Source organism: Ambystoma mexicanum, chromosome 6q (genome assembly GCF_040938575.1).
Source record: "Ambystoma mexicanum isolate Mex_15411 chromosome 6q, UKY_AmexF1_1, whole genome shotgun sequence".
NCBI classification, from domain to species: domain Eukaryota; kingdom Metazoa; phylum Chordata; class Amphibia; order Caudata; family Ambystomatidae; genus Ambystoma; species Ambystoma mexicanum.
This window is the reverse complement of record NC_090937.1, coordinates 858987511-859009833: the sequence shown is the minus strand read 5'-3', so window position 1 is coordinate 859009833 and position 22323 is coordinate 858987511. Positions and strand designations below refer to the sequence as shown.

The 22323-nt window shown below is 44.5% G+C and overlaps 1 protein-coding gene across 1 annotated transcript in view; it reads right to left on the bottom strand.

Moving 5' to 3' along the window:
• TLL1 (tolloid like 1) overlaps positions 1-22323 on the bottom strand; it is a 455972-nt gene that overhangs the window by 139678 nt on the left and 293971 nt on the right. Inside the window, exon 12 of the mRNA XM_069631384.1 lies at positions 4539-4684. Within this exon, the coding sequence (XP_069487485.1) occupies positions 4539-4684 (146 nt within the window). The remainder of the gene's footprint in view (positions 1-4538; positions 4685-22323) is intronic.

Here is a 22323-nt window from a genome sequence, read left to right as displayed (position 1 = left end):
CCCAATGTTAGCCGAAATGAGACAAGAATGGGGAATCACTGGGGCCAGATCAAAAGATTGATCAACTGCTTCGATGGTCCAATTAGCTCTGCTCATGCCTGAACTAGAAACATCCTATTTTGTGTTAGCAAATCAACGCCCACATATTCTGACTGAAAGCAGTAGCACTTGTAAGCAAAACTGTAAAGAGAAGCTCACATTACGGAAGCAGAGAGGTTTAATGCCAAAGTGTACTGGCCATGAACACAGTACCGCAGACCTGAGTTCCTATGGTACACAAACACCTTTGGCAAGGACATAGATATCTCCCTCCATTCAAGGTATACTGTATGCCAATGTCTCACGCAAGGCACATTTTTATGTACAAAATTAACACGAGTGTGGACGCCCCTCTACTAAGAATGATCATGTCTTATAGAATTCCTTCAGCCCAAGAGAGTCTACAACCATGTGTGAGCTCACTGACCCTTCCAGAGATGTAATGTGCACCCATGCAGCATCTATAGTGCGGCATGGGCACTGCTTAGGTCCCCACGTTGTCTCTACGCCTATCTATGTCTATGCCATTTACCATCTCCACTAACCTCACACTGACCACAGTTGTGTTGCACTAAGTGTTGCATCATCTCTTAGTCAAGTGCAAGTGTTGTTTAGATTGACCAGAATATAAGGTGAGCCACTCATGCTCGAACATGACACATCAACCATCACAGCTGCTCTGAAATACCTGCCCCATGCCTTCGACAATCTACTGGTCGACTTTCAAAGGGGGTTCAATACAGTTCAACACATTCTTTGTGCCAACCTACTCACAAACACTAATTCACAGCAAATACCCAGCACATGACCAACATGAATAATAATAAATCATGTAACACTGCAACAGCAGACCTTACACAAATCAATGTTGTGATGCCACATGATCACAGTGCTATAGATTAAAATTGAGAGGTAGCCCAATAATGAATTGATCGGAGCTGAAAGAATGCAGTCGGCATTTGCAGGAATTCATTGGAGAAACTTCGAGGAAAAAAGATTCACACCTGAATATTAACTCATTATCCATAGGCAGAACATAGCAAATTGGGCGAAAAAGAAAAACAGGCCAGTTAGAAATTCCAACTCGGGTGATAAAAGATATCCTTTGCAAATCCCTCTCGAACAAGTCAATGCAAAATAACCAAACACCATCTTCTATATAAAGGTCACGCACCCTTCATAAAGAAATAAGGGGTTGGCCGGAAATTGAATATATGCAAGTCAACACTCTTGAATAAAGGCGCAAGTATGGACGCTTGAGCCGAATTAAGGAGTGGTTACACCGAGGGGTCACCAATATTGGCAGCCCAACCACTAAATATTTATTCAGAATCTTAAAGGCAACCACAGCTGCACCCTTGGTTCTGTAAATCCTTGATGTGATGTTATGTTAATATCTTGTTTAGCACTTACACTACCCTAAGGCCCCTTCAAAGTGCTGATGGTGTTGTGATAGTGTGTTGAAGTTGTTTATTGCCATATACAGTTCCGGTGGCCACAACAACCAAATATCAAATATAGCATACAAAATAAATGACAGTCTATCAATGTTTAAGCAATATCAATGCTAGCTCACTATATGCACATGACCCACATTTCCTGATAACGCCTGTGCCCGTCAACCGGGCAAAGAACACTACCACACACCTGAAACTTCAGTGACATAGATATGAACAAGTTTGGCTTCCTGGGCAGTATCACAGACACACAGACGGATGCACATACATTCATATACCCATGTGCATCAGACGTCCACATGTATTCTGTGCACCATCACACAGGTCCTTCAGTAATCCATAGTGTCTCTCTGCAAATACTTTATATGCCACAACCGTTTTGCAAATCAATATACATATGTGACCTCATTCATACCATGGTATGCTGTGCTATGCTGTGTATGTTTTGCATAAGGATGTCGTCCTTCATTTGGAGTCCACTAAGCATGGGTATTAAAACGAGCTCAGGGGCTTGATTGGTTGCCTAGTGAGTGGCAGTGCTCAGCAGCTGAATGTTGCAAATGTCCGGCCTTAGATGTTCATTATTCACCAACGGCACTTTTCATTGCATAGCTAGGAGGGACTTGCTGGTGTACAACTGTGTATCGTCAAGCAAATTGTGGCCTATTCTTGATCACAGTTGCAACATGTCTGCCACGGCATTGCTCCATTAGGCCTTATGCACAGGTAGACCAGCTAGAATTGAATTCTTTGGGCGTCATGCCCATTAAAGAGAGCTGATTGCCAAATGCAGTCCTGGGTTACAGAGTTCCTACGCAGGATCAAGTAGTGAGTGAACAACTGTGAGCTATGGGAGCTGTATTGTATTGATCAATGTTTCTTCCAATCCAGGCACCTCTGGCGCCATCCTATTGTGGGTCTGCCCATTGATGGTGCTGCGTTCCTGCATCTATGGCAGGCAACTGTTTGCCTCTTGCAGCACAGATAAGCAGTGCATGATGCACTGGCACCAAGGGGGCCTACAACCACAGGAGAGCCAACTACAAGTGTTGCTAAAAAATAAATAATAGTGCAGAAGACACACGTGAACTCCTCCTACCAATGCCCATACGGAAATGATCAATTGAGTCATTTCCTTTTTTCAATGAAGTGCCTTTTCAATCTTGGAGTTTCTTTAGTAAACATGTCCACTATGTTTTGTCATTATATCTTTATGCCATTCATTCCAGGGCCCGCACTGTGCACTCAATTATTTCATCACCCACATAAAGCAGTGTCATAGAGAGGTAGAACTCCTCCATAAGGTGGCTCGCCAATCTATCACGTCCTCCCAGAACATGATTCAGGTGTTGGTACTATATGTTCAAAAACGTCAAGGTCAGGTTAAAGAATCATTTTGAAACTGTTCATGTACAGCTTATGTTACGAATATTCGTCGTTCTGTCTGTCCTGCGCAAAGTGCAAACATAGGCCTTCTTGTGGGACCACAGACAATCAATGTTTTTGCCAGGGAGCATAAACCGAAAGATGCCCTGTGGTAACTTAGATGGTCTACTTTGGCATCAGCTCGCTCACTGACATTGAGTGATCTGAAAGATTAGAAATGAGGATTGGTGCCAAGCCTCTATTGTTTAAAATACAAGGTTCAGTATGCCGTACAGATACAACAAATACAATCCACAATGAGACTGCACAAGTGCAGGGGAGTGGGGAGAGGAAAAGAGCCAGGGGGATGGGAGGGGATGGTGGGCAAGTGACAGACATGGGATCAAAAACAACAAGTAGTGCGGCCAACAGTGGCAAGTGCAAGTGTTAAAAGTGCAGACAACAGGTGTCTAATAAGTGCAGGTAAGGGGACTGTAGGGTTGCGGATACAGACCCCAAGTGCAGGGGTTGCCAGGAGGCAGTGCAGGTGTGCAACTGGATGGCCAGGGACCTGGACCCGCATTCAGAGGGTACCCAGGTGACCATGCAGTATCAGACATGTTCTGGCTGTTTATGCTTTGCTTGGGGGTGTGTCAGGGGTGTTCCGGGCACTACCTGGCAAATATGGTTACTTTGCGCAGTAAATTCCATGAATACGTGGTTGCGCATTTTTTATTCAACGTGCAGGCTCACTCAGTGTCGCTACAGCAATTGCGGGAGATGTGTGCACTTTTCCATGAATCGGCCCCAAAGCAAATACCCTATTTCCAAGGTATTAAGAGTCTGCACCTGGTTTAATACTTGTTGTTATACACTTGAGGATATTTTCAATGTTTAGGCAACTGGAGCTTGGGCACAGAATACAACTACTGTTTTTGCCTGCCCCATATAGTCTGCATGCCAAAAGCAGGCATGAACACCACGATTGGATTATGATGCTGGAGTTAACATATTGGAATCCTAATGGGACCCCCCAACTATCAGCATTTGTTAAACACTGACACATGCCCTAGGAATCCATAGTAAAAGCCTCCCACCATCTGCACATGGCAGTAGGCATGCCCTTTTCTTTGCAGAATTAACTGCAACTAATGCATGCAAACCTGTGGTCTCCTAGATGTGCATACATTTATTGCACTTTGTACAGAAATCCGCACAAATTGCCGCAACGGCTGAGACGGTGCAATCACGATATTTTGGAAAATGAGCATCATAATGCTTAAAATCACCTGCCTGCTTCTAAAACACTTCAGGTTATAGTGATAATAAGTTAGACTGTATTTTGGTAAGAGGCTCTGCAAACATTAGGCAATGTTGCACAGTAATCTGGCTTGCAGCCTTTGATGGACTCAAGAAACAAAGGGCTTTTTATTTAGCCTAGTAGTAAAACAGTCCTCCTTGGAGCAGAATTAGAAATGCATAAAAAGGAACCATTGTGAGCACTTAAAATCATTCCATTTTGAGTAGCGCTGATAACACAAAATCCTGTAATCGTCGGAAAAGGCTTTGCAACTGAACGTTTCTCTATAAAAGTCACATGTGGTCATTCTGGCTACTTTTCTCAGGCAATAGATATGTTTTACATCACCCATTAAGGTTACAGTCATACGGCTTTACCTCAAATGCCTGAAATGTAAGTCCAACATTGTAGTTGTCTGCCACAGTGATTTTCCAAACACATTCCTTCAGTGGCCGGTAGTCGTCGGGATAGTTTGGAGACTGGATCTGGCCTGACTCTTTGTGGATATCACCTCCACAGATTGCTGAGAGAGGCAAATGAAACACAGTAAATCACATTCATTCACATTGCCATACTTTTAGAAAAAATATCAACTTAAAAGCATGGCTACAAATGCTAACAATTTTTGGAGATCTCCAAATGGCAAAACGACATTACCTTCTACATGCCCTGATCCCAAATAACAAACATCTTGCGGTGCATTGTGGGGCATACAGAAAGATATCCAGTAAATTGGTTATGCCACCAGTGTATAACAAAGATGTCAGGCACAAGGGCAAGAAGAGGAAGGCACAGAACCACACTGACTTGGAGGAGGCCACTTTGCAGTGAGGCTGTCCTTTGTCTAGTTTTATCGAGCATAGACTGCATGTGTCTGTAGCTTGGAAAAGGAGCCCAGGACAGCGATATGCACATGACCTACTTTGTTAATATTTGTATGGGATGTTTTCTGTGCGTCAAAATTCTCACTGCACCAAAATCAGGAAGGCAGGCCAGCATGGAGCCTAAGGTCTCCATCGTTTTTTAGCTTTCACCATGGATCTACATTGTGAGCCAATCCCAGCACTTGCCTTCGGGCACCCACTGGCTTGTTTTCTCACAGGTCTGCACTTACCATTGGTGATCACTCAGTACCAAGTGATCTCTGTCAGGCACTTACTATTGCACACAACTGACTCCTCGACACTTCACTCTTAGCCCTTACCCCCTTCCCTGTCCCTTCTCCCTCTCACTGCACTTGCACGTTCTGAATGCTCACAAGGCCTAGTAGGACCGCCCCTTCATGTTCATCAGTTTATTTAATTTGCCTTTGTTCCCATGACTCTTCCCCTTTGCCCTTTGGGTGCTTTGAAACACAATTTCCTGATGTATAAACACCTTACAAATGCACAATATATAAATTAAATAAAACCTTGCTCATTAAAGAGACACAGGATCACAATTGAAAAATGATGACCATTTTGGAAAGAGGTATCCGGGGCACAGAGAGTAGTCCTGAAGCTTTGCCACCTGCTCACCTAATTGTATCATCCTGAGCAAGCATGGTGGAAGGGGTTGGCTGTGATCATACACGGGCAGCCACGACCAGTCTTGTTGACTCGCATACTCTCCCGACAACATTCACAGCACCCATCCACAAAACCAGCTCTAGAAGGGTCGTTAGCATGGACTTAGACACCCTTAACTATCTTCGTACTGGCTAAAATGCACACATGCATTCTAAATTCCACTGACCAATCTCTCATAGCTCAGACTTCGGTCCTCCAGGGGCATTCACCTACAGCTCTTTGAGGCCATACCTATGGAAAAGGTGCTATACAAATGCCATATTGCATTACATTACATTACAACCTGGTAAAGGAACAATGAGGGGATAATGGGCCTCATTACACGGAAGGCGGTAATCCAGGGTGCTATTAGCACCCTGGACCATGCCGGTAAATTAACGGCACCGCCTTGGCGGAAAGGGGATTTACCGCCCCATTCCAAGGTTGGAGGGGCGGTAAATCCCCCTTCCGCCATTGCCCTTCCCCATTCCCATTTCTGCCCCATAGGGCTCTATGGGAATGGGGAAGGCGCTAATTACGGCACCGCAATTTTGCGGTGCCGTAATTAGCTCCGAGGTCCCTTAGCGGGTTGGTTTTTAACGCCTGCAAGAAGCAGGCGTTAATTCCTCCAACCCGCAAAGGGACCTCGTAGTACGGCGGTAAGGTTTAACGGTCACCGTTGCCATTAACGGTGACCGTTAACCCTTACCGCCGTCCGTGTAATGAGGCCCAATATCTTTGAAATGCTTTGCAACCACACGAATCATCAAAGAAAATGTAAGAATGATAACTGATGTGTGATCTTGTGCGTCAAATGTGGCGCCTCTCCCACATTGATATTGTTTTTCACATTGACCAATTGCTTCCCTGTAAATTGGATCTGTGGAGTTGTAAAGTCGTAAAATAATACCTATGGACTATGGTCTGCTAATGCCAATGCGAGGTAGAGATATTTACATATACGATAAAAATGCTGCCAAATTATGTTAGTAATGGCTTTTCACTGGATATATTTAGAAGCAGACGGATTCTATTTATAGACTGCTTTGAAATTCGTAAACATATGTTCTCACAGACGAACATGACATCTTTGGGTACTCCACTCTCCTGTGGTGAAAGATAGATTGATGCTGTTATTTCAAAAGCTATCTGAGTGTAAGCATCTGACATCTAAGTAATCTTTGAAGTACATGATCGAGCGATAGTCTAAAATTAGAAAGGCACTGCTAACAGAACCTGAGCGCCTTGAAATTATGTTTGGGCTTAAGCGCCAAGAAGAGAGATCACAAGGGGCCCATTATGGAAGATGTACCCTCTGCCCTGACGAATAGTAATTCCTTCTGCAGCGTGCTAATGTCTGGGTGAATTGGGATTATACAAAGTGATCATATATATTTTTTTGCCATCGCTTTGAGGATGCCCAGGTTGTTGCACCCACTTGCTACCTTCCCTTGCCCGTTCAGCTTGTTTTACCCACTGGCTGCACTGCTCTGAAGGTGCCTCCACACCATCTCTTGAGGCTGGCCAGTACTTTTTCATTGCCTATTGGTTTAACTTTGATTGCCTTGTGCTGTGTTTACTTCTTGCCTACACCAATCACCGGATTGACTTTCACAGCCTTGCTCTGTGTTTCGAATCTTGCCTACCTCAAACACTGGATTGACTTTCACAGTCCTGTGCTGTGTTTCGCATCTTGCCTACCCCAAACACCGGATTGACTTTAACAGCCCTGGGCTGTGTTCCGCATCTTGCCTACCCCAAACACCGGATTGACTTTCACAGCCATGTGCTGTGTTTCGCATCTTGCCTACCCCAATCACCAGATTGACTTTCACAGCCTTGCTCTGTGTTTCGCATCTTGCCTACCCCAATCAGTGGATTGACTTTCACAGCCCTGTGCTGTGTTTCACATCTTGCCTACCCCAATCACTGGATTGACTTTCACAGCCCTGTTCTGTGTTTTGAATCTTGCCTACCCCAAATACCGGATTTACTTTATCAGCCTTACCTGCTTAGTCTGAACTGTTGTCTGCTTGCCTCATGTAGGCCCTCATTCCATGAGGCGAGGCTTTTCCAGTCTGCAGTCACTCACACCTGCTTGTCACAATGGCATGTCTGTTTTTTCCTTAATGCAGCTTACCTACTTGTTTTGCACTTATTATAACTCTCACCTTCCTCGCTTCCTGCACTTCCCTCTCTCCCCCTAGCCCTTCTTCCATGTTTCAGCACTTGCACGTTCCAAATCGTCTCAAGACCTAGTCAGAACTTTTTTCTGTATTCATTCCTTTTACCCCCTCGTTCCCTTCCCCTCCTCCCCCTCTCCTTTACTCTCATGCTATAGCACTTGCACATTCCAAATGTTTCAAGACCTTTTAAGAATGTTTTTTTATACCTTTTCCCTCAACCCTATCCCCCTTGTCTTGATGTGCATTGAAACACATGTATTGCTGTATAGAGTGCATTGCAAATAATTAATAAATATATTTAAAAAATATGTGAAATAATCCCACTGTCACTTCCAATTCGGTGGTAAAAATGAATTGTCCTTCTGTCCTATCGTCTGCTGGCTGGAAATGCGTCTTCCTGTAGGTATTGACGTGTGGACATTTATCGTCCCCTTCCTCAGGGGGAGAATGGTCAAATGGGACCACCAAATGGGACCACTCAAACCCTGTATCTCTCAGGTGTACCCGATGCAATCTGCCCAATTTTAAACTTCTTCTTGTATGGTGTTAGATATGTGTTTCATTCATTAAAGTCTTCATAATACCAATACAAATGTATCATACAAAGCCTGCAGTGTCCAATGCAGTGTCCACTGATGGGGGGCGGGGAGGTTCGATTATTATTATTTAATATTTCTAATGAGCCACATGCCACAGGCCAAGTTCTCAGGATAATTCTGCTCTGCCCACTGATCTGGTGGCACGAATACTGGGCTGAGGCTCCAGACTGTGGGATTTTTTCACCAAAAAGAGTCTCCAGCCCCTAGCTCTGAATTCATGTGATAGACTGTAGCCTACTGCGCATATGTAGCCAAAACTAAAGCTGGACTGTGTACTTCTGGTTTTTCAACTATAGGACCTGTGTTTGTTTTTATGCAGTAGACCCTAAGGGCCCGATTCATGGAAATTATTGTGCGGTAAATAGGGACTTTGTGCGCCATTTGTCGATTTGTGGAATCGACTGCGCTGCCCTTTTTTTCATACACTGCGGGTACTACACGCATGCTCGGCACGTCAATGCAAGTGGCCATGTGCCTTGCGCAAGACACCTCGCAGAGCGTGGTCGTGGCCTGCATATAGACTGGAGTAGAGGGCGGAACTCTCAAAATGGGGAAGACCAAGGGAAAAGGTGGGTGTTACGAGTGATGGCCCACGCAAGACGATCACACGCCTACAACTGTGGAGGTAAAATGGTATTCAGGGGTCTGCCCGTGCAACCTCACATCGGGGAAATGACCATGCAACGCTCTCGATGTAACCGCCACCCGAAAGCAGGCGTGCAGACACTTGCACATAGGAATCACTGCACAGAGGTAAGATCACATGGTGGATTTAGGGGTGTGTGCATGCAATCGGGTTTCCATTAGAAGTTTGGGGTCTGCGTAAGAGGTTAACACAGATTTTCTGGAGTTTTACCAGAGTTACGGAAATTTGTACGCATGTTGTTGGGATGCCGATAATAGTTATGGGGGAACCCGCGCAGTGCCCCTGAGGTGCAGGTCTGGTTGCGGGGAACCGCATGCACTGTTTCAAGAGTGCATGTGTTCACGCCCGGGGAGCACGCAAAGCTAGCTGTATCTGGTTCTTTTCGCTTTGCGTGGGGGCATGTCGGGTGAGTTCCGGCCGCGACTTGCTAGTACGGTTACTTTGCGCAAACAATTCCATAAATATGTAGAGCACGCAGAATAGCGTCTGCGCACAGGCTCGTGCAGTGGCGTTCTCTGCACACTGGCTTTGCAGGATCTCTGCACACTTTTCCATGAATCAGGCCCTAAATGTCAAATTCTTCATGAACGGTACTGCAATTGCTACAATTCATTAGTCATAGTTATTTTTATTAGATTTGCTGTGTATTAAGTACTGCAGGAAGTTAAACTGAATTTTCCAGCATCACACAATTTGTTCAAGTGAGGCAAGGCCGTATTCAAATTCTGTTATCAAATGTCTAGAAATGTAGCTGCCAGAACATAGAATTTAGTCCTTTGGAATTAAAAAAGTATGAAACTGCATCATGCAAGACATTTTTCCCCAGCAATAATCAATATTTTTAGATGATACATCAGGCAATATCTTTTTACTATTAATGATAAAATATGAAGTGCTGCTAATAAAATAAGTGCATACCTAAGTACTTTTGGAGGGATTAACATAAGAACAACAGGCATTTGTCTCTCTGCCAGTTGACAAGATCTAATGGCGTGTATCTCCTCAACCTGGTGCATACCAGTCTCGACAGTCGCAGGAATGGCTCTTTTGATTTACATTTCCAGACAAAAGAAGGGGCCCTTACCACAAGCACTAAAAAAGACATGTCAACTTTGTAAACTTCCTGCCAAGATGGACATATACAAATATTGTACAACTTCAGCAATAAACACACTCTGGCGTTTGGTCCAGTAAACGACAACCTCACAAAATTCCTTACTTGTGCAATTGTATTATAGATTATAAATGGCACCCAGGATTCTAAAGTATTTTACACCAGGAACAAAATCTGTTGTATTGTTCCCGTTATTGCTTTAAATTAGATTAGATTTGTTGATTATTTGTCTGATGATTGTGAGTTACGGATGGACGCTACATCGCAACAAACAATATCCTAACATATTAAGTCGAATTTCCTGCAGGTCCGTTGCAAATTTCATAGTAATAAATGACATAAAAAATGGCATTGAAATGTTACTGAATCCCATTGTTGTACTGGCACGTTTTAATACTACAGCCTACACGCATTAGGTATAACTCACTATGGGCACACCACCCCTGTGGGAAGCTCTTCAGAAGTTGCTCCACACCGTGTTATAGGAAATCTGACTTTGCATTCCCTTTTCTCAGCTGTTAGTTCATTTACATTATTGCATACTGTGTTTTGGGACCACCTTTGACAGTGTGCCTTGTTCAACTTCCCTACATGTTAACAATGCCACTTTCTTTGCTATTTATGTTATACAAAGTCTCCAACTGCGATATAAATTCTATTTTACCCATGTTCAAGACACCACTTTTGTATAATGTATCAATATTGCAGTACTATAATTAAACGTCCTGGTAACTCTCAATTCTGTGTCATTCATTATATTAATAATATATATTATTACGTTCTCCCTCCTGTCTGCAGATTCTTTTATGCCGCTTTGTCTTACAGATCATCATAATGATCTGTGCAACTACTGCCCTCTCACCATGTTTTATCACTTGGAAGGGTTGGAGATTAACTCTCATGATACAAATGAAGGCATTCAATCATGTGTACTAGCGTATTGCTGTGACCAGATGCCCTCACAATACCCAGTGCATAACTATATAGCCCATAAGATAGCTCAGTGGGTTCAACGCTCGCTGCTGTGATCTGTGTGTGATGTGTAGGTCCCAGGTTCGAATCCCAGCAAGGCCAACTCAGCCATTCATCCTTCTGAGGTCAATAAATGAGTACCAATTTCAGTTGGGTGATATTTTATGTAGATATGTTCTCTGTAAAGCTCTTTTGCTAAATTGCTATACATATAAGCCCCAGAGAAGCGAGTGGCCAAACCTACCTTAAACCTTATCACAAAAAGGAAAATGCAGAAGCTCAAAGGCTATGATCTTTTGCAACTGGAAGGTGATTTAAAAAAAAACACATCTTTCACATTATAATTTGCCTCTCATTGGACCGGTAGGGCTTTACAATGATGTCAAAATGTAATCTATTAAAAAAAAAAACAGGTTGTTTTGTCTATTATATTGTTCAAAAACATCCTTGAGAAAGAGTGTGGCATGTTGGGTGTGTTCCCAACATCAGAGGTGCACGATTGCATGATTTTGTTGTGAAGTGTCTTTTGATTCCCACTTGGCAGGAATGTTGAGATATTTTTGCAAACCCAGGAAGATGAATGTGTATTGGATAAGCAGAACAAAGTACTTCAATAAAGTTCCCTTTAGCTAAGCATCAGGCAAATACAAACAACCACCAGAAATTAACACAGTGGCAGAAAATCATTGCGTGTTTTACTCGTACAATCAGCGACAGACTCAACAAATCTAACCTGGAGGAAATGCTAATTTCCTTTTGTTTTGACAGGTACACACTGGAAAGAGGATCTTAAAATACTACACACCCTTTGAAGAAATTGATTAGTAGCCTATAAGATCTAGAAGTGTTAGAAAGTATAGAAGAAAAACACACATAATTGAACTGATTCTAATGTTGTTCCATCTAATCAAACGCATTTAAGTCTGAAAAGAACAACTGGTTGGTGCTGGTTTTTTAAGTCAATTTCATTTTAGAGCAGCGTTCTTTGAACTATGGGACTCCCACTCCTACCCCCCATCGAGGGGGCACTAGGGATGTCCATGGTGGGAGGGTGTGAGGCTCTTCCAAAAGGGAGTACGGTGACTTCTTTTAATAGAAAATAAAAGCAGATATGGCATTTGGGAGGGCGGCAACAATATTTCTTCTAAAGGTGGCTTGTCAGCAACATTTGTACTCAAGAAGAAGCTTGGCATAAAACAAGTTTTAATAATACTGTTTTAGAGCCTATTTGCGTTTGCTAACATGATCTTAATCCTTAGGGAGAGTAATTCACAAAGATGTTTCTGCCTTCAGCCAGGCTTACACATGGAAACATTCCTATTTCTGGTTTCCTAAGAATGGGAGCGCCATTCCCCCACTGCTATTAGAACTGGTGCTTGGTAGCAACATGTAATTGTCGACCGATTCACCAATCCTACCCCTGCTCAATGAGAGTAGACAAAGCACGTGAAAAAGGTGTAATTTAAATATTGTGAATCAAGTATGCTAAGAGAGTTTTTCAGAATCTACTCTGATGAGGGGTTCTGAGAAGGCACCCTAAAGGTGCAGTGACTATCACAATGAAGGCTTTGACGAAACCCTTAATTTTAGGGAGTCTAAGCACTTAGGCTTAGAGTCAGAGGGAGGTTGGGTTGGTGTGAAGCACAGGTAACAGGCGCAGTCTTTTAAGGAACAAAGGTCCACATACGTAAGAGCAAATACATACTATTTATTAGCAGAGTCAATCAGTAAACTCAACACACTACTGATAGGTAAAGTCACAATAAATGGCACACACACACACACACACACACGCGCACACGCACACGCACACGCACACACACGCACACGCACACACCCCCCACCCCCAAAAAAACTGGTAACACCATAATAAGTTGCCTACAACTATAGATTACAACAGTTTAAGAAGCGTTGTACAAGCATTGGGTAGACCAGTAATACTTCAAGCAACAAGAGCAACACTTTAGAAATGTAACCCAGCTTTGATAAATTTTAGACTATTGCAAGCAGGTGTTGTTATCAGGAAAGTTACTGCCACTGTTGCAAATTCCCAGATAGCCTACATCCATTGATGGGGTAGACTGCACGTCCCCAGGTCCTAGAAGATTGAAAGGAACACAGATCCAGGCTCCACCTCCTTCAGCCAAGAGAGTAGCTGCTTTTAATGTATGGCCTTTACGCTCAATGCAAGTCAGTGGCCATAGGGGTGCCTAAAGAGATTCACTGTATCACGACCCCCTGACTTACAATACCACGGACACCATGGGACAGGGAATCAGTAGGGGCAACAAGGATCATCCTATGTCTAGTTGTGTGCCCAAGGCTTTCAGTGACTGTTAGGTCAGCATCAGACAGGGACTCAAGAACATAGTAAAAACAGCTTGAATTCTGCCCCAGCAAGATGGGAATAACACTTAGGAACAGAAGATAGGAGTTTACATTGGTTTGTCCCAGGGCAGGATCTGCATGCCCCCCAGAAGCAGTGTCACCAGATATTAGGTTGCTGCAGAGCCTTATTCGTGGTGAGCGATGGCAGCAGCAGGTAAGGTTCAAGAAGAGTCGCAAGGAAGCCACAGAGTTTCCAACTAAACATCAGGAAGGGGCACAAGCAAAGCTTCAGTGCATTTTCATTGCTGCGAGGAACAAAATTCTCTGCATCATCCACAAGGCTTTCTGGGGCCTGGAACCCTGCTACATACACCTCTCTCCCAAGGTACCTCCCTGGTAGAGCCCTTCGGTCTTCTAGCTCCAACACTCTGCAGATCAGGTGCCTTTCCAAGCATGGAGTGGGGGGTAGATTTAGCTCCTTCACAGGTGCCTCCCTCTGAAATGGCCTCCTGACCCTCTCAGACTTGAGTTGGAACTCCTCATGTTCCGGAAGCTTCTCAAGACCCTCCTTTTCTCTTCCTCTTTCCTTCTCCCCCTCCCCTGTTAATGTTCCTCCTCTACCTCTTGACTGGCTGCCTGGTTTATTTAGATTCTTTCAGAGCACCAGGAACTCCCCGAAACAGTCTATCCCTGCACTTGGTCTCCTCTGACCCCCCCAACCTGCACTGCCCTTCGGGGCTACCTCCGCCTTCACTACCCTGGCTGGGCTTGCACCCTGAGCCCTTCCAGCCCCCATCCCTGTTCCTCACACTTAGCACATGGACCGACTGCCCCTGCACTCTCTTCTCCCTTGGTGCTGTCCACTTGGCCTCCCCTGGCACTCGCTTGACCCTCCGGCATCCCCTCCTGCACTTCTGCTTTTTTTTTAAAATATATGGTTAGTCCTATGTTCATCATGAGTCCCTGCCCGGGCCTGAGTCACCTTCCCTGATTGTCTCATCCTCCAGCGACTCTGGATGGAGCAGGGGTACTGTTAGGGCCACCCAACGGTGTAGCTCCTCGCTAGAATCAAGTGTCTGTACTTGGATCGCCGTCTCCCATGCCGCGGTTTCGGCTGTGATCCACTTCGCAAGATCTCCCAACTATAGGGGCATAAGCGGGCTTCTGGGGCTTTTCCACCCCATGGCTATTCACCATTTGGCCGTTATATATATAAGGTCTCTAAGCTTATTGAGGGATTTATTCTTCCTGCTGCGCCTATACCAGCCCAGGATACATGCCGAGGGTTCGTCCACTTCGATGTCAATGTCTGCACCAACCATTCTTTGCTTCACTTGTGTCCAGAACTCTCTGATCACTGGGCATCCCCAGAACATGTGGGTCATACCAACCTTGGGCTCACTGCATTTGGGACATGATTGGGTGCCTGCGCCGGTGAACCTTGAAATAGCTTCCGGGGTGAGGTACGCTCTGTTCATAATATACAGTTGGATGAGCTGTAAGCGGGCGTTTCGGGAGATTTCTTTGTGGTAGTGGGTTATATCACCCCAGGCTTTGTCTTCAGAAACAAGGTTTAATTCGGTCTCCCATTTGTCCCGGCATTTGAGGTCATCTTTGGTGGAGCCCCTTAGTAGGGCCTCGTAGATACGTGAGGTTTCGTGGCCCCCCTCAGCAGCGTTCAGTATTGTTTCGATGCATTCGTTTTCATCAGTCTGGTCGATGGCGAAAAGCCATCTGATATTTAAGGCCTGTATGACCGCACTGTGCAACAGTAATTGCCCGGCCGGGAGGCCCGTGGCATCGCAGAGATCCGGGAAGGCCAAAACCGACTGTTCTTGGATCAAGTCCCCCAGTGTGGCCACCCCAAAGGGCTCCCATTGTGTACGAGTCTCGAGTTGCCCCCAGGAGTGATTGGACATGAGTGCTGCAATGGGGATCTGTGGGGAGTACGGATCCTCGGACCCGACTAGCTTGCAGGCCCTTTTCCAGAGTCGGATCCCCAACTTTACGAGGTAAGGGCAATGTTCGAGGGCACTCTTTGTGGTCCACAGCAAATCCCTAAGTAACAGCTGGGGGAGGGCCGGCTGGAGGAGGCGAGTGTCTGTTGTGCTTTCATCGGCCATCCACCGCACAATGTGTCTTAACTGGCTAGCAAGGAAGTAGAGTTCGGATTTGGGAATCTTCAGTGAAGTTATGCAATAGGCGGCGTAGGGCGACCATCTTAAGGAGGCCCGCCCTCCCGGGCCACAGAAAGCGGGAGCCGCCCCCAAAACTCAGTGGATTTTAAGAGGGAGTCTTTGGCCCTTTCGGTGTTAAGAATATGTTCCGTGCCGGGGTTTCGATGTATAGTTATCCCCAAATATTTGAACGATGTCGCCTGCCATTCGAGGTCTAGGGGAGGGAGAGATCCATAATGTTCACTGTGTAGTGCAGCTAGGCGGTAGAGGCAAAATTTACTCTTATTAATCTGGATCCTGGTGTGCTTGTGAAAGCTGTCCAGGGTTTCAAGTATGTAGGGTAGGAGGTGTTCAGGGTCCTGTAAGTACAAGAGGGTGTCGTCAGCATACATAGAGACGAGGTGAGTCGTTCCATCTATTTCAATGCCCCCATCTCCATATTCCTGTCTCAGGTAGGCTGCTACAGGCTCAGCGGCAATAATGTACAACATGGGGGACAGAGGGCAACCCTGACGGTGCCTATGTGTAGGGATCCTCCTGCACTTCTGCTTATTGCACTTGCACAACCGTTTTTGTTCTGTCATCCCTTCCCCCCTTGTCGTGTTGCGCCTTATAACACATTGTGTAAAGGCGCATTATATAAACCCAATAAATAAATAAATAAAAGGCAATACATAGGACCAACCAAGGTAAATGTGCCTTGGTGAATGTGTCCAAAATAATGTGGGTTTGTGTTGTGTTTTTCTCTAAACGTGGAACAAATGCCACAATGAAAGAATGTACTCTTCTGTGCTTAGGTGGAAAACCCTGTGGATTAGTAAATTCTCTGCCCACTACTAGAGGCCATTAGCAAAAAAACAACTTGCAAAATTGTGGCATTTTTACAAAAGCATACAGTATTCATGTTGCAATGTAGTCATTTACTTTTCACCATTTGTTAATTGTCCACAATTGTATCGAGGAAAAAAGCAAGCGGAGTGAATCAACAGAGATTAACCAAATTCAATTTCTTTTAAAATTAACAGGCAGAAAAATTACATCTGCTTGGGATTTTCATTCTTCAGTTTATTTTTAAATCGATTATTTGTACTGTGTGGTCTAAAACATTCAGGGGAATGTAAATTCAGGTCACCAGCAGGTAAGTGGCTGAGCTCATAGTCTATATGATAAACCCCGTCCTTAATTCTGGAGTAAGTGAAACTAGATTGAGTTATTTGGTGCTTTATAATGTATTTGCTAACGAGTATGTTGTTCAACCAATCAAATGACTTTCAGTGTGGCTATTTGATATGAATAATTCTTGAAATATATAAATTCAACGATTCCAATGTTGTCTGTCCTGCTTCTGACTCCATACAGGGGGGCAGCTCCTCATCAAATGGCCACCTGATGACTGAACCGCCAATTAGAACAATGTAAAGGCCATTCTTGTTTATGAGCATATGAGTCGATTGGTTGCTTGATCTAGAATGTTTGTATAGAGCATCTATACCCGTTGGTGTCTCTGGGTACTGCTAACCAAATTGCCTAGGTAAACAGTTTACATTTTTGTCCTAACTACCATCAATGTTCTGTAGGGTGTCCTGACCCACGTTTAAGCTACCCTGCTACAACATTTGGTGCTGTGGGCTTAGGAAATTCAAGATGACGGAAAACCCACATGTGCGCCGAAATCCAGGAAAGCTGCGCAGTTGTGCGCACACCAAAATGGTTACCTAACTTGCCACCCACCAGGGTAAAGAAAGGTCTTTGTTAACAAAATCCACTTTTACTGATGTCAAAAAGTTGCTGAAATCGTGACTCATTGGACCACTTTAAAGATTCAACCCTTTTTGTGGGGTTCCACATAACCATCTTACTGTAAGGAGCCCCATCAAAACAATGTTAAGCAAGGATTTACTACCATGTAAGAACCATTCCTGTTTAGAATGCATTAATCCAAGAAAATCCCAAAAATGGGTGCAGTACCAGTACTCACCACTATCCAAAAGCCGGCGTTTTAAAACCCACTGTGTGTTTTTCTGAAGGCAAGCAAAATGCCTATTTCAAACCTTGCAACATGTGCAAAATATTCACTGAACACCAGCAGACATTTGGCAGAATGGAGTTTTGTGTGCCTACAAAATCTGGGAAATGAAGAGCCCAAAAACAATGCTTATAACAAAAATGCTATGGAGTCAGCAGCTTAAGCCTAACTGCAACTGGATTTAAAACCACCAAAATCGAAAATGTTAAATTAAATGAGTGACCTATGTTTGGTGTCACATGCCTTTGTAACTGTTGAAATGTCATAGTTTTGCACTTAGAATCAGCATTCTAGCTGCATGTGTAAAATTACAAGTTATTTTAAAAGCAACAAAAAGTTAGCTGAAGGTCTGGCTTAAGGAACTTGATTTTGCCTAGCAACGGATCCCATCAGGAGTGAAACTTGAGTCACAACTATGTTCCCAGGCCAATGTTCCTTTTGCTGCCCACACGAAGGATATGCCATCTATCTGATAATTGAATTTCCTGTGCTCTGCCAGAGAGTGAACAAAGCCCTCTCCACTCAGGCAAAGGTTTTTATTACAGACGTCGTAAAAAGTGGCTTCCTCCTGGAGAAGCTGGGAGGGGCACTGCCTGTGAGAAGCAAGCTGGCAGAAACTGGAAAGACTGGTTTCTGTACCATGTGACCTGAAAAGACACACCCCTGCAGCAAGGATATGGTTTTATAAAAAGGGGGATAATTCATAGTGCGGACATGTGAAAATTTTATAAATGATACCATAATTCTTGTGATTTTTCTGCCCACAGTTTAAGACGTGGTAGGAACCGGTGGTATGTTCAGGGGGGTTTTAGCGGAAAAGTGGATATTACTCTAAATGTGTGCATGTTAAAAATCTGAAACTTCATCAGTTAATGTCCCTACCCCCTGCACACATGTATGTGAAGTTGGGTCCATGTCGGAAATTGAAAAAGCAGTTAAAAAGTCAATTATGTACACTCTTTGAATGCAAGCTCCGAGAAGGAGCAGATTTGGACATAGACATGGCTAAATTCAGCCACACCATATATATGTAATTTCAAACAACTGTGTAACTCTGAAGTATGGATTTTGATCATATATATATTTGGGTGCACAGATGATAAGGGAGGTTGTTTCAAGAGATCATAAAATGACATCAATCTGACTCACAGTTCAGTTTGCCAATCAAGCGGAGGAATGGAAGCCTGACCAATGACGAATGAGAGGGGCAAGTCTAGTGATGCAACACACACACCCATTCTCAAGAAACAGATAAAAGCAGAGAGTCAGGACACATAGAGACATTCAATTTCATCTGCCGCTGGAAGCCCTGCCGGAAAAATCCATACTTACCTCCATCAAACTCCAGAAAGCCAAACTAGAGACTTCAATCTATCCAGAGCAGAGACCAGACCAGAGAGAAAGCAGTGCTGTGCCTAGCAGAGACCAGACCAGAGAGAAAGCAGTGCTGTGCCTAGCAGAGACCAGACCAGAGAGAAAGCAGTGCTGTGCCTAGCCGAGACCAGACCAGGCGCTGTGAGCAGAATCCGGAAAGACCTGACCAGACTGAAGATCGTGACCAAGTCGCTTTCCTGTTCAAAATCTCTTGTGAGTACTTAGCAAAACTCAGAACACATCTCTTAGTTTAAATTCATCTAATTCAATCTATTTAACCTAAGTAGAACTGCCTCCTATCTGTCACCTGTCATTTCTAGTAAAATTTGTCATTTTGAAAAAGTGTGCGTTTAAAATTTACAAAACCAAAAACGACCTTTACTAAATTACTCATATCTCCGCAACCGTTTGGGCTAGAGACTTGCAATAACTTTCATTTGGAAGCTGAGATCCCAGGCTTTCCTAGGACCCCAAAACGGTAGAGATAGTCCTTGCGGTTCCTTTGTAATAGCGCTCGGCGCATCCGCGAATTTTGCCGCGATTTGCAATTTCTTCACATGTAAAAAAACTGCTGCTGCCTGATTTCATTTGCCAGAAATTCGTTTAACCTGCTAACTATCCCTGCATCATTGCTAGTGTGAGCCTGGACTAATATTAACTAGATACCACTCATCCTGAACCTCTAAAAGGGAATTAAGAGCGTTTCCAGCATATTTCTCATTCATTGCTAGCACCTATCAAAGCATTTGCCTGTGTTTTCAAACTTCTGTTTAAGCTTGCTGGATTGAACTGAATTACAGTTGATTGCATTTCTGAGAACTGTGTGTTTTCCTTCCATTTCCTTGCCTTGCATCAAGGGGGGGAGGGGAGTAGCCAGAGAAAAGTGATTACATTGTTTGGTTGAAATCATATTGCGTATTTTCTGTACTGCATTCATTGAATATTGCATCCACCTGAGCCTACATAAAGCATCCTCTACCACATTATACTTTTGTTCCTATTTACCAGTGTGCTACCTTATCCATTTCATGTCAACTCATTAGTGATTAAAGAAGTGTGCTAGTGCCAGATTCTCCGTTGTTAATATTTACCATATCAGATTAAGTGTGATATTCAATTATTAATTTATTAAAAAGTGTGATATATATTTTAATTTATCAAATAAACCTTTTAAACTTGCAAAACAGAATTACTTCTTGGCTCAGTGGGGTCAGGGGGATTCCAAGAGAGGGGTGTTATACAAGGGTAGTCATCCAGAACGCATGAACTGGACCTAAAGATATATCAATAAGGGTTTTCATTCAGTATTCTAGACTAGGCGTTAACTTGGCTGTAGTGCTGAATTGAATCCTCTTACAAAGTGGGGGCTCGAGCCGAGACGTTGGGTTAGATTTACCAGTTGTGCAGCTTAATACAGTGTGCTAACTGACGGGATACATACACCCGGTCGGATCACCACGCTGCATTACGCTGTGAAGCATTCCTCAAAAGGGACACTCCAAGAAAAGTTCTGTTCTGCAAAAATAAAATACTAACTTCTGTAAGTCAGGACAGAGACCAATCTCTAGAATGACGACCTTAGTAGACATGAAAATAGCCAGAGAGCACCTCTTGCATAAGCTATTTGTGAGAGGTGAATGGACCGAACAGGGCCAGGATGTGTGGTTGCAGGCCATCACACAACAGGTCACTGAAACAGGGTCAGATATATATAGAGATCAGGGTCCCTTACATGTGGCCCTGAGTGAACTATATATGGCTCCTAAAGCCAAAGAGGAACACAATAAGATTGCTAGGATAGCAGCATACCTGTACCTATATATGGGAGACATGCAGGATAGATGTGCTGAAAGCCAAAATCTGGCAAATAGGCAACAGATGGCATTACAGAAGGCCCAATCTGATCTGGACTCTTCTGAGCAGAGGCTGCAGAGGAGCCAGGAGGCAGAAAATAATAGTAGGCAATATATCATTAAAATAAAAGAGGATATGGGCATCCTACAACAGGAAAAGACAGACCAGGATACCCGATTTCTGGCCTTGCAGAAGGAGCACCAAGACAGTTTGGACTCCTTACTGCAGAACCAGAAAAAGCTGGAGCAACAGATCAATTTCAACAGGGCATGCACAGAGCAGGTAGCCACCCTGCAAATCCAACTAGACAGAGAGAAAGAGGAGAGCAATAAACTGATCCTGAAAGACCTGGATACCCAGGCAGAGTTTGATCAGGAGCGCCAGAAAGCTGGTGCCTTCCAAAGGCAAAGGGACGACCTGGCGGCACAAATGCAGGCTCTTAGTCAGGAAAGAGACGCCTTAGGCCAGGAAGTCTGCCATTTAAAAAGGAAAATGGAAGAAAATCACCTGGCCCACCAGGGACTGGGTGACCTCCAAAAAGAAAACCAGAACTTGCTAGAGCACACCAGGAGGGTGGAGGATGCTCTAGCAAGAAAGGAGCAGGCCAATAGGGACACAGCTCAGGAGGTAACCCTCCTGCAGCAAAGACTGGCCCAGTTCTCCAGGACCAACCAGGAAGCACAGAGGGAAAATGAGGCCCTCTGTCAACACAATGATAGGCTCCAACAGCAGGTAGCGATGCAGGAGAGACTGATAGAGTCGAGTAAGGCCTTAACTGAGGAACTGAAGGCACAAATGCAGGCTCTTGCATTGCAACAGGGAGCAGGGGCGGATAGAGATGAGGTTCGCTGGGAAATGGAAACTCCGGAGCATAACCTCAGGAGCCCTAGTACCAGAGGCCCTCATACCTCTCAGTCCCTGGACTCTGCCACCCCCATGTCCCCTGGCGCACATGAGCACAGGGCCACAGGGATGGCAGATTACTATCCAGCCAGAAGCATGGGGCTCATAGGCCAGTACCATCCAGGAATGGAGGGGTGGGCATCCGGGTATGGGCACCCAAGTACAATACAGTTCAGTGGGGAACCCCAGGAGAGTAGGCCCATTAAGGGCATCCTGAAAACCTCTGCCCAGTTAGGTCAGTGGAGGGGGTACCCATCAAATCCTGACAGCAAGGAGGAATCTGAAGACTCCTCTGAACTGCGCAGGACACAGGAGACCAGGTCCCCACATTCTGCCAGCCATTCCCAGGCTCGCAGAATCCGGGAAAACCAGGAACAACAGATGGGAACCTCGGGGAGCAGTGCCTCTGAGTCCGAGGAAGAATGGACAAGGGTTA